This window comes from Colobus angolensis, unplaced genomic scaffold (genome assembly GCF_000951035.1).
Source record: "Colobus angolensis palliatus isolate OR3802 unplaced genomic scaffold, Cang.pa_1.0 Scaffold101, whole genome shotgun sequence".
NCBI classification, from domain to species: domain Eukaryota; kingdom Metazoa; phylum Chordata; class Mammalia; order Primates; family Cercopithecidae; genus Colobus; species Colobus angolensis.
Genome location: NW_012111031.1, coordinates 227,010 through 238,866, shown reverse-complemented (window position 1 = coordinate 238,866; position 11,857 = coordinate 227,010). Strand labels below are relative to the sequence as shown.

General features: G+C 45.0%; 1 protein-coding gene across 6 annotated transcripts in view; it reads right to left on the bottom strand.

Moving 5' to 3' along the window:
• ATP7B (ATPase, Cu++ transporting, beta polypeptide) overlaps nt 1-11,857 on the bottom strand; it is a 76,384-nt gene that overhangs the window by 30,947 nt on the left and 33,580 nt on the right. For 5 of the 6 annotated variants that reach the window (XM_011938932.1, XM_011938950.1, XM_011938941.1 and 2 more), the window contains exons 2-5: nt 9,435-10,668; nt 5,974-6,231; nt 3,955-4,118; nt 1,068-1,229 (exon numbers count right to left, since the gene is read on the bottom strand). In XM_011938932.1, coding sequence (XP_011794322.1) covers nt 1,068-1,229; nt 3,955-4,118; nt 5,974-6,231; nt 9,435-10,668 — 1,818 coding nt within the window. The remainder of the gene's footprint in view (nt 1-1,067; nt 1,230-3,954; nt 4,119-5,973; nt 6,232-9,434; nt 10,669-11,857) is intronic. The other variant, XM_011938965.1, reaches the window with a different exon arrangement.

Genomic DNA, 11,857 nt, shown 5'->3' with positions numbered 1-11,857 from the left:
GCCTGTAATCCCAGAACTTTGGGAGACTGAGGCAGGCAGATCACCTGAGGTCAGGAGTTTGAGACCAGCCTGGCCAACATGGTGAAACCCCATCTTTAGTAAAAATACAAAAATTAGCCAGGCATGACGGCACATGCCTGTAGTCCCAGCTACTTGGGAGGCTGAGGTAGGAGAATTGCTTGAACCTGGGAGGCAGAGGCTGCAGTGAGCCAAAATCATGCCACCGCACTCCAGCCTGGACAACAGAGGGAGACTGCCTCAAAAAAAAAACCTCTCCCAGGCCATATAACAGACAGCATCTCTCTGTAAACACACACACACACACAAGAGAAAATTCAGGATACTACATTAATCCTGCTCTAACAGGTTTCATTTCATAGGCAACTTTATAACATGTAGTTCCCACTAAACTTAATTTATCCTTACTAGCTGTTACAAGTTAGTCTTGTTCAGTTTTGACGGCCTTAACCCATTCAGATCACCACTGATGCTCATTCTCCTATAGTCTAGTATTGTATAAACTGTAAAAAGGAAATGGCATGTCTATGGACAAACTGGGAAAGGAGTAAGAGGCAGGGCATGCATGAAAATTCTCACTGATTTTCCAAAGCAGAAGCGGCCAAGCTCTCCACGACAAGACTGGCCGACTGGCCTGGCATAGTGGCAAAATGTGGTATCATTTTTCCCAAGGCCAACATTCCTTTGCTCTACAGATACTTGGTTTGGGCACAGATCACATTTAAAAATTACAATTAGGCACTTTAACCCTATGTACAGAGTATCTTGACAATATTGATGTTTCTTAGGCAATATCTAAAATTAAAACAATAATAATAATGTCTTTTCCTCATCTTTCTCTTACCCATTCACTGATATCCTCTCTCAGATTATTTACTACTTACTTACCTTCAGTTTATTTTAAAATGACTGAGCTTATTTCCATGGGAAAAGTCGAAGAATTTTAGGTTATTTTCATTTTTTCTCAGCTATATTTTCTCATTTTTCTTCACTGATTATATATTACTGTTTTTAAAAAGGTGAGTACAATTTTTTAATGAATGACTTACCTCAATAATTTTGATAATATCCCGTGGACCAATAATTTCCGGGTCAAACTTAACAAGGGCTTTGCTGGTGGCAAGGGCAACGGAGGCATACGTGATGCCATTTGTCCTCGTGAGTTTGGACTCTATGTTGTGGACACAGGATGCGCAGGTCATCCCTGTGATCTGCAACAAAGAATGGCAAGAATCCCACAGACCTAGGATCAAGGCAGCCTGTGAAAGACAGTCTGGGGAGTCTGGGTAACAGGCAGTCATGAGCCTTTCCCTCCTCAGCACTGCTCTCGAGACCCTGGACTACACCTCCAAACCCCACGTGTGAGATTCTCAACATTCCTCCAGCGGCTTCAGGGACTAAACAGTGGCTCTTCCCCAAAACAGGTACAGAAGACAGCCAATCACGAAGCAGATGGCAACAGACCAAGGCTTGACTTCCGGCTCTGATATGGATGGGTTTTTATAAGCCCCTCTCCACTGTCTGTTACCTCACTGCAAAGCCGGGATACTAATGTCTGTATGGGGATGTGCACTTCTGTGAAACTCGTGCACTCCTGAAATACTCTCGGTAATCCCAAGTCTTGCTGGCATGCGGTCTGCAGCTGCTGCTAGCATCCTCCCTATTTTAGAGCTCTGCTGGCTCCAAGGGTGATGATGTTAATACCTCTTATTAATAGGAGAAAAGTGGCTGATGCAGGAGATGTAATCAAAGGTGGTCCCAAGGTACAAACAGGGCGTTGACAGGTGAAGGGAAGGATGCTACCAGAAGGAGAAGCTCGAAAAAGACAAAAGACAGGATAGCATGAGGTGTTCAGGCAAACATCAAAAGCCAGGCTTATCTGGGCACAGGATGCCCACGGGAGAGGAGGGAAGGCTGCAGGGCTGGCTGGGTCCACAGCCTGAAGGCTTTTGAGCAGCCAGCTGAAGTGTTGCTAAGCTAGCACCTAATGTGAAGTCGCTGAGGGGTAATGAGCACTGGAATGACGTGACTGGAGCTGCATGCTGAAATTCACATCAGTGATCCCAGAATAAACACCCAAAGAGCCAAGGGTCCCATCTGGAATTAGGGAGGAGGAAGAGGAGAGCTCATCTGTAATCAGAATGCATTCAACTTGGCCCAAGACCCAAGGTAAAAATGGGAATGCAAGGATCACCAGGCAAACTTAGGAGCTTACCTGTTGGCAGGTGACTGCCAACAGAATTTTAAAAATAAAGTCTCCAAATATTTATATGGTACTTCTCTGCTCTCCACTTGCTTTTATAACAACAGTAATAATAAGTAGCGTTTATTGTGCACTTGCAACATGACTGGTGCTGTCCCAGGCCTTGTGCTGCTCACACCAAACCTAAGAGGTAGGTCTCAAAACCGCAGTACTGAGAGGTTTAGGAACTTGTCCAAAGTCGCACAACCAGTGACGGGTAGAGCTGAAGCACGTCCCCAGATGAGCTGGCTCCAGAATCTGCTCCGAGCCACTGCCATCTGCAGCATGAGGCAAGTCTTCTCAGACCAGGCTCGGAAGTATCCCTGCAGCAACAGGGCCAAAACTCAAATCCAGTTTTTAAAGCCTACACTGCTTGTGCCATACCATGCTGTGTGTCCTGACATGGGAAAGGGAAGTCTTAAGTGTGACGTGCTATTCCTGGGATATATATTAGGCAAATATGAAGCAAATAGATAATTCACTCTTCTGAGGATCAGTGGTCAGCATTTCCTAGAAGACTAGTTAAATACAGAAGTTCACATAAAATCTGAATATGTGATGACAATGTAACTATTAATACAGCATGGTTTGTTTTAAAAAAGAACACTACAATAAAAAAATTGTTTAAAAGAAATGTACACCTTTTCCAATAATCCTCTTGCTTTAGATTTTCCACATAGAAGTCTGAGCAGGCAGAGATGTCCCCATGCAGATCCCGAGGTTTGCAGCAGAGACCCTGCACCTCTTATTGGGCACCTCTTGTGGGGCTGACCGAAGCTGTGACGCAGCAAGTATTAGCTATGCCCCCCAGACACAGAGAGGCCCTACCAGAGCGAAGGGTTTGCTCCACAAAGAACACGGCTGCTCAGGAGCTCACGGGCCCCTGTGTCCTCAATGCTTTCCCCTCAAACATCCAGTTACCACTAATGACTGACAAAACACACAAAGGAAGTAGAAACCCTCTGATGACCTGGGTAAAGCAGCATTGTTCAATTCTCTGTGAGTTATTCTAAGTCTCCCTCTGCTTACACAAAAAGAGCTGTACAAAAAGTACAGAAGTGCTTTCAAACATAGCATGTTCTATGCATCAGATACACCCATTGTTTTCAATAATGTGTTGGCATGTAGACAGATGGGAAACAATACCTCCCCACCCAAAACACTGGCAACAACCACCACCTGGAACATTCCCCTCAGACTGAGTGTTGTGGAGCACTTTGGCCCTCTAGACACCCATGCACCTATCACAAGTCCTTTTTTCTTAGAACAGCACTTGCTACCACATGGACTTCCCTCTTCTGCCTTGAGATAGTTGCAGGCATGCTAGCTTCTTTTTAGGCTTGAAGGACTGTGTTCATGTTCAACTCCCCCTAACCACCCAGCTCAGGGCAGTCCACAGTCTTTAATTCATCTTTCTTCTATACTCCTGCAGCTCATCATCTCTTCCTCCTAACACCCCGAATACTCTCAATGGGATCCTCCCCATGACTGTTTAATGTAACTGACCTTTCTCAAAATGAACAAGTCATTGTTGTCAGCTTCAAAGGAAGGTGAAACAAACAAAATACCCAACAACAACAAACCAGACATGTCCAAGATGGGGAAATTTACTAATCACAAAGACGGATGCTGTCCAAAACGCAAATTGTCAGAAGAAGAAGCCTGTAACCCCGAAATGCACCCACTGTACTTACTGTCAGCTCAATGTTGCCATCGGAGCCTGCGGAGTCCTCCATGACTGCTGCCTCAAAGCCCAGGTCCTGGATCAACTGAGCTATCTCGAGCGGCTGAATGACCTCCGGGTCATATTTGACCTCTGCCTTTCCCGCCATCAAGGCAACCAACACGGAGAGAACACCTGGAACCATCAGGTCATGGCTGTAACACTCTGGGTGGGCAGGACCTCCAGGGTGACACGGTCAACATAACCGAACAAAGAAACATATCTTCCCAGAATCCTCTAGAACAGCAGTTTTCAAACACAGCTGCACATGAGGATTGCTTGGAGAGCCTTTAACAATCACGATGTCTGGTCTCCAACCCAGACCAACCTAATCAGAGTCTCTCAGGGTAGGTGGCAGGCATCTGTCTTTCTTTCTTTTCTTTTCTTTTTTTTTTTGAGATGGAGTCTCACTCTGTCGCCCAGGCTAGAGTGCAGTGGCATGATCTCAGCTCACTGCAACCTCTACCTCCAGGGTTCAAGCGATTCTCCTGCCTCAGCCTTCTGAGTAGTTGGGATTACAGGCACATGCCACCATGCCTGGCTAATTTTTGTATTTTTAGTAGAGATGGGGTTTCACCATGTTGGTCAGGCTGGTCTTGAACTCCTGACCTCGTGATCTGCCCACCTCGGCCTCCCAAGGCATCATTTTATTAAGAAAAGTTCTCCAGGTGATCCTAATGTACAGGGAAGTTTGACAGCCACTATTCTAGAAGAGCAATGCTTCTCAAACTTTAATGGACATATGAATCAACCGAGGACCCTGTTAAAAAAGAGCTTCTGACTAGTCGGTCTAGGAGGAGGTTTGAGGTCTGCAGGTCCATCCAGCCCCCAGGTGATGCTCATGCTGCCAGCATACGGACACATTCTCACTCAGGCTTTAGAAGACACCAATGGAGTAAGTAGTGTGGTCTGCAGTTACTGACTGCTGTTACAGAAAGGATATCTCTTTTTTTTTCCCCTCCAGACACTTTCATACAAGGAAAAAATAAAGAATTGTCAAAAGTGGTTTTCCTCACTATTTTATAGTTTCTAATGACTTTCAGGTATGAAAAAGAAATCCCACAATCTTGCTAACACTATTGTGTTAGTTTAACATGGGAAAAAAAGCCTCATTCAAATAAATGAAAGGAATGAAGTGCTTCAAAAAAGATGCCACATGGGATAAAAACGAGGATTCAAGTCAGGAACAGAAACATAGGCTACAGGAGATTATAGGCTAATTTTATGAGCAGTCAGACCATGGATAACAAATGATCTCCTATTAACACCTCTATCTGCTAACAGTCACTCTAGAGCTGCAGGAAGCTATAATGCATAGTGAACAAGAGGCTGGAAAAACATGTCATCTGAATTCAGGGTTGATTCTAAGGGCCAGGGAGTTCAAGTAAAAAGACACATCACTGGGGTAAGAAAAGAGAAAGTGATTCTGGTGGCAAGGTAGAGTCATGGTTAAGAAATTTTCCAAACAAATGGGATAGAATTTTGTTGTACTTTCAAGTTTAAAAGTATTGGAAATGCACTCTGGAGGACAAACTTTGACATTTCCACACATTTCTGTCCTGTTGTTTCTGCAAACACTCTCTGGTTTACAGGAACAACAAGAAGGAATATTTGAAATTGGAACTTCTATACAAAATGCAGATTATTTATTCACTTTATAGTAAGGGGTTGATGGGATGGGAGGGAACAAAATATGGAGTAACACTAGCACAATCTAATTGAGAAGTCTATTCATAGAAGGTACCATGACCTTTAAACTGGATTTTCAATGGCTAACTTACTCAGAGATATATTTTATCTCAAACTAAATAGTTCTTAAAGAACAGATTGCCAGTTATACAAGGACATTAGACAAACATCTCTGCTATATAATGAACTTGCTACCTGGTTATCAGGGCTACTGATAAACACAGTTGCTGGATATTCTGAAGGGAGAATATGAGGTCTATATGCAGCATTCCTAAGTTCAAGATGGGCATTCATCTCTTACCAGCTTCCTTCTGCAGATTCCTTTCTATGTTGGACACACAGGAGGCACAGGTCATGCCTTTGATCTGTAAGAAGCACTTCTGCGGTGCCACTGCTCTGGTTGATTGTGGGGACTTTGCCCAGATGTCTGGGACATGGTTTGTAGGGAGCCTCCCAGCGTGGGGAGCCACCTCCTGCACAGATGTAGGTGTACCACCTGTAGTTTGCACCACGGAATTCCCAGCACTGTGGTTTCCAAGAGGGTTAGTAGAACAGTTTTCTAGGACAAAATGTCAGAAAATATTCAAATCAGAAGAACAAATAATATGTTTTTCAGAACAAGAGGTTTCAGGGCTCTTGGTGAGGGTTCATGGTCCCGGCTCCCACCAAGCAGCCTCAGCCCCTGGGCTCCAGTAACTACCTTGTCCCTTAGCCACCATGGAGGAGAGGGCTTCCTGCTATTGCTAATCTGTGGGGTTCTTCCCATTGCGTATTTGGACTTCCAGCTCTCTAACAGCTTTGTAAATAGTTCTCTGTATTAAATCCCTCCACTGAGCTACCCTGTAACTTCACCTTAACTTTCATTTCCTTCAGGAATACCTACTGCATGCGGGGTGCTATTGAGTCCAAGGAGAAACAAATCACGCTGACTGCAAGGCTGTCCTCAAGGAGCTCCTAATCAATCGAGAACGGCTCTTCAAATACAAACTGGCACACTAATGGTTTATTCTAAATTCAAGTTGCCAGGTAAAATACAAGACATCCAGTTAAATTTGATTTTCAGACAAACAACAAATAATTTTTACTATACATATGTCATGAATATTGAGCGGGACATGTTTATACTAAAACATCATTCATTGTTTATGAAAAATTAAAATTTAAGTAGATGTCCTATATTTTTATTTGCTAAGTCTGATACCCTAAATATCTCTTGGGCTAAACATAATTCTCATAATCCTGCCCAATCGAAAAAAAAAAACCACTATTCTTTTCTTTCTAGGTTTATTTAATCAAATCCAGTTATTCTGTAATATGTAGCTTAACGCTAATTTCTTTTTACCACTTAATGCCAACTTCTTTTTACCTGATTGCACGGTTGAAAGACTCTAAACATCACACAAAAACAGGCAGATGTTTACCTTATACTACATTTCTTACCTTTTGTGTACAGGATTTACTGTTCTACTGTGTTTTCCTTATTGATTTTTGTTTTAAAGAAACTCCTTCCTGAAACTTGGTACAAAAGACAAAGCACAACACAGGGCCAGGCCACGTCACATGAATGCCCACTCCCTTCAGCAGTGGGTGTGTGCTGTGGGCACAGAGGGGAGGCAGTGAAGACTTACAGCTGAGTGAACTTTTCAAGGAACAAACTTTATCTCAGTGACCACAAGAAACGATGTGGGAAACCAAAGTCCAGCCATCCCTGAGCACTGAGCTGCTGGTGGGCTTGCCTGTGCCACCGAAGGCAGCTCTTTCTAGTGCTGGGCCCGCTGCTCCCTACAGTACCGAGCTCCAGCCAAAAGGCCGAGGAAGCCAGCCATGTCCTGGTCCAATCCACAAGACACGCATGTGCAGGGCCCATGTCTGGGACCTAATTGGTTACAACACACCACCCACAAGCTGCCCCTCACAACATGTGCCCCTTCCCTCCTTACCTTCAGCATTTCTCTCAACCATCTCCACTCACCTATCACCCTCTTTATCCCTAATCTAAGCTACTAGCGGTCTCCACCCTTACCACCAGCCAGGCTGGGCTCCCACCTTCCCAGGGTCCTGAAGCAGCTGCCAAGGTCTCCAACGGCCTCCCCTAGTTAACCCAGGAAGATACGACTCAGACCTTGGCCTCTGCAGCTTGCATTACGTCCAGGGTGACTAGGAGACCCCTCCCCCTCCCTCTGCTTCTTTCTCATCCCACAGTCACTCTTCCTAGGTCTCTGTCATCTTCCCACACTCAATTCTGCATTTCCGGCCCCACACTCTCCCTCAAAATTCAAGGCCCTTCTATTCCACTGTCCTCCAGCATCTCAGCTAGGGGTTCATCCCAGTTACCCATGGCCCTACCCATCACATATCCCTCTTGGTGACCCCAAGCTTGGTGGAGCTGCCCTCCTGAATGTCTTTCAAACCCACCTCTTTCTCACCTGTCCTCCTATGTGGTCTCACTGCCTCAATGGACACTGTACCGTGACACCACACTGGTCTTCTAATATATAATCTGACTTCGTGCTTCCTCTGATTAAAACCCATGATGGTGGCTGAGCATAGTGGCTCATGCCTGGAATCCCAGCACTTTGGGAGGCTGAGGCAGGAGGACTGCTAGAGGCCAGGAGTTCAAGACCAGCCTGGGGAACATAGCAACACCCCGTCTCTACAAAAACATAAAAATAAAAAAATGAACCAGGTGTGGTGGTGCACACCTGTAGTCCCAGCTACTCAGGAGGCTGAGGTCCAAGGATCGCCTGAGCCCAGCAGTTCAAGGCTGCGGTGACCTATGATCATGTCACTATCCTCCATCCTGGACAAAGGGCAAGACCACATCTCTAAAAAAGGTTTTTTAAATTTTTAATTAAAAAATAAAAAAGCCTGGTGGCTCCCTCACCTTTACTTCTTCTCTTATATTCATCAAATGGGGAGAGAAAAATCATTGATAAATCCTTTCCTTAACTCTCATTTTTACCAGCATGGCCTCTAGGTTATGATACTAAGGTTCTGTTGTCTAGCAATAAAATATTTTGAGAAGGTGATAATAGTTCTCTTGGTAAGAAAAGGGCCAGGATGGTCCCACAGTGTTCTATTTCAGGATACAGAATCAGAATTCTCTCCAGAAAAGAAGCCCAAATCCAAGGAGTTTAGCATTCCAGTCAGCCATGGTTTGAATGTGTCCCCCAAATTTCATATATTGGAAACATAATCCTCAACGTGGCAGTGTTAAAAGGTGAGGGCTTTAAGAGATGACCGGATCATGAGGGTTCTACCCTCATGAATGGACTAATCCACTCATGGATTAATGGGTTATCAGAAGAGTGGCATCGAGGCTTTCTAAAAAGAAGAGCCACCTGAGCAACCATGTGAGCATGCTCAGCAGCCCTGCCATGTGATACCCTGTGACACCAGAGTCCGCACTGGCAGCAGGCTCACGCTAGATGTGGCCCTCAACCTTAGACTTCTCAGTAACTATAAGAAATAAATTCAGTATCTTTATAAATTACCCAAATTCAGCCATTCTGCTACAAGCAACACAAAACAGACTAATACAAAATCCCAACTATATGAAAAGCAAAATCTAGACGCTCGGAGATTGTATTTCCTCTATCTTAACAAATTTAACATGCAAGGAAAGTTTGCAGGATTTTGTTCAACTGCTGACATGGGAGGCAGGGAGCAGGGCCCACCTATGCCACCATCCAGGAGCTATTAGACACAAAGAGAAAAGGAGACAAGTTCAGGACATACCTCAAACACACATCAACTACGTACCAGAAACGACTGAAGCCTCAAATCCCATGTCTTCTATAGCAGCTCTGAGTTCTTCTGGGCTAATTACAGAGGGATTATAAAGAACTGTTCCAGTCCCTTCGGCCAAAGACACCGATATTTGCTGCACCCCTTCCAGTTGGGAGATCATGCCTTCAATGGTATGGACACAGGATGCACAGGTCATACCAGCAATGGCAATCAGAGTGGTACTGCATGTGCTCTGCACCTGGTTTCTTGGGGAGGAGCCAAGGGAATGAGAACTGGAAGACCTGTGATCTGTCCCACTCCCTTCGGCTGCATCAGGAAGAGAAACTTTAAAGTTCCCAGGCGGAAGTGCCTCGATAGCAGTCTGCAGAGCCACTGGGCTGGTACAAGAAGGGTCATACTGTACTTGGGCAGTTTTGTTCTCCAAGGACACTTGAATACTTTGAACTCCTAGGAGTTGGCCAATATTTTCTTCAATATTCAAGACGCAAGACTTACAGTGCATTCCATCTATTCTCAGTTGGAGGGTGACCACATTCCTTCCTTGGTGTCCCAAGGTCTCAGAATTATTAAAATTCTGGTTAGCAGAAGATAAAGGTCTCTTTGGGTTAGTGCTTTGTAACCGCTCAATATCAATTGGTCCCAGGCTTAAGGGAGCCACTTTGTTCTTGATGGCAGCTTCAAATCCCATGTCATTTACATGATCCCTGAGGTCTTCAGGCTGAATGAGATAAGGCTGATAAGTGATGACAGCCTCTTGGTTGCTGAGTGAGACTTTGACTCTCACTACTCCTTGCAGTTTCCGGACCTTGCCTTCAATGGAGCCGACACAGGACTGGCAGGTCATGCCCTCCACCCGGAGCTTGACCACAGCCTCCTGGGCAGGCAAGGACCTTGAGGGCCAGGAGGCTGCCTTTCCTTCTGCAATGCTGGCCTCGAAGCCCATGTCCCCAATTTGATGGCAAACCTGTTGCAGGCTCACAACTGATGGCACATATTTCACAGTGGCACTGCCTTGTTCCAGGGAAACCTTCATGCTCACGATGCCTTTCAAACTGGAAATTCTGTCCTCAATGGACTTCACACATGACTGGCAAGTCATGCCCAAGATCCTGATTGTGCTGGTGTCCACCTGAGAAGAAGGGCTCAGGCCATCCAGACCACCTTCGTAGCCAACATTGTCAAAAGCAAAACTCTTCTTCATTGCTGGTTCCCAGGCACGGGTAGGCAAAGAAAGCTTAGATAAGATCTAAAATGAAAAGAAATAACATTTTTTATCCTTTAAATATTCTCTACAACATCCCAGCTTCTCTGGCACTGAGAAAATGGAAAACAATGCCACTGGTGTCAAAACATCCCAAGGGTAGAAGAACATAAAATACACAGAAAGCAAGCTAAAGGCATCATCTATAAAATGAAGAGCCCTGACATTCTTCTCTGACAGAAACTAACTGTCTCTCCTCCTTAGTGAAATGTCATTCTCACACAACAGACGTGGAGGATTCTGAGGGAAAGAAGGAAAGCACGACACGGTTTTACACATGGAATGCAACACGGCCAGCCTGCAGCAGAGGCAGAGGGCACAGCGGTTCACAGTGGGAAGGCACAGGTATCCCCAAAGAGGTTCCCACCTCTGGCTGATACCTCCCCACAGAACTTAGTCCCTTCAACTCAAACTTTGGGGGTCCTGAGGAAATACAAACCCCAGAAGAGGCAACACCTTACTTCTATATCTCTTTCTAGGGGTGTCTATCTGATTATCCTAGCAGAGGTTAAATGTGCTTAACACCCTTCAGGTACACGCTCCAAATGCAGACTTCCCTGGTCCACACGGTCGGAATCCAAAGGTGGGCCACAAGCCTGTGAAAAAGCTTTGGAGGTATGCTCCCTGGGCGAGGTTTAACTAGCACCTGTGGCTGAGCCAAGGGGCAGGAGGGGAAAGGCTGGAAGAACAGGAAGTTGAGTTTCACGAGAAACTTCATAGTTCTGCCTGTGACTCGGTGTCACCATCCTCCTGGGTGTTCAGGAGAGCTGTAGCCATTACCTGAAATTTCAGGTGCATCACTTAATTAAAGAACCTGTTTTCTTAACACAACACAGTACAAGTGTTATTTCCTGGTTTCTACACAGGATGATGTAGTCTCAGTCATTCTATTAACAAGCAAAATCTTCCTTTCACAGGCTCCCAGCCTACAGCTGTCTTAACTAGACGTACTTTTTACACCAGAACTTCTATGTGCTTCAGAAATTTGGAAACAGACCTTTATATATGACACATCACAAAAAAGTACATTTCTCCCTCTTTGTACACAATCCTGCCTGTCTTCAGGTGAATCTCCTTTACATGGAATGATCTTCTCCTTTTTCCTGTGCATAAAATGCAGACCTTGCCAACTGGCTTTTGAGCAGCCTAACACCACAAATGTTTAAATAACTTC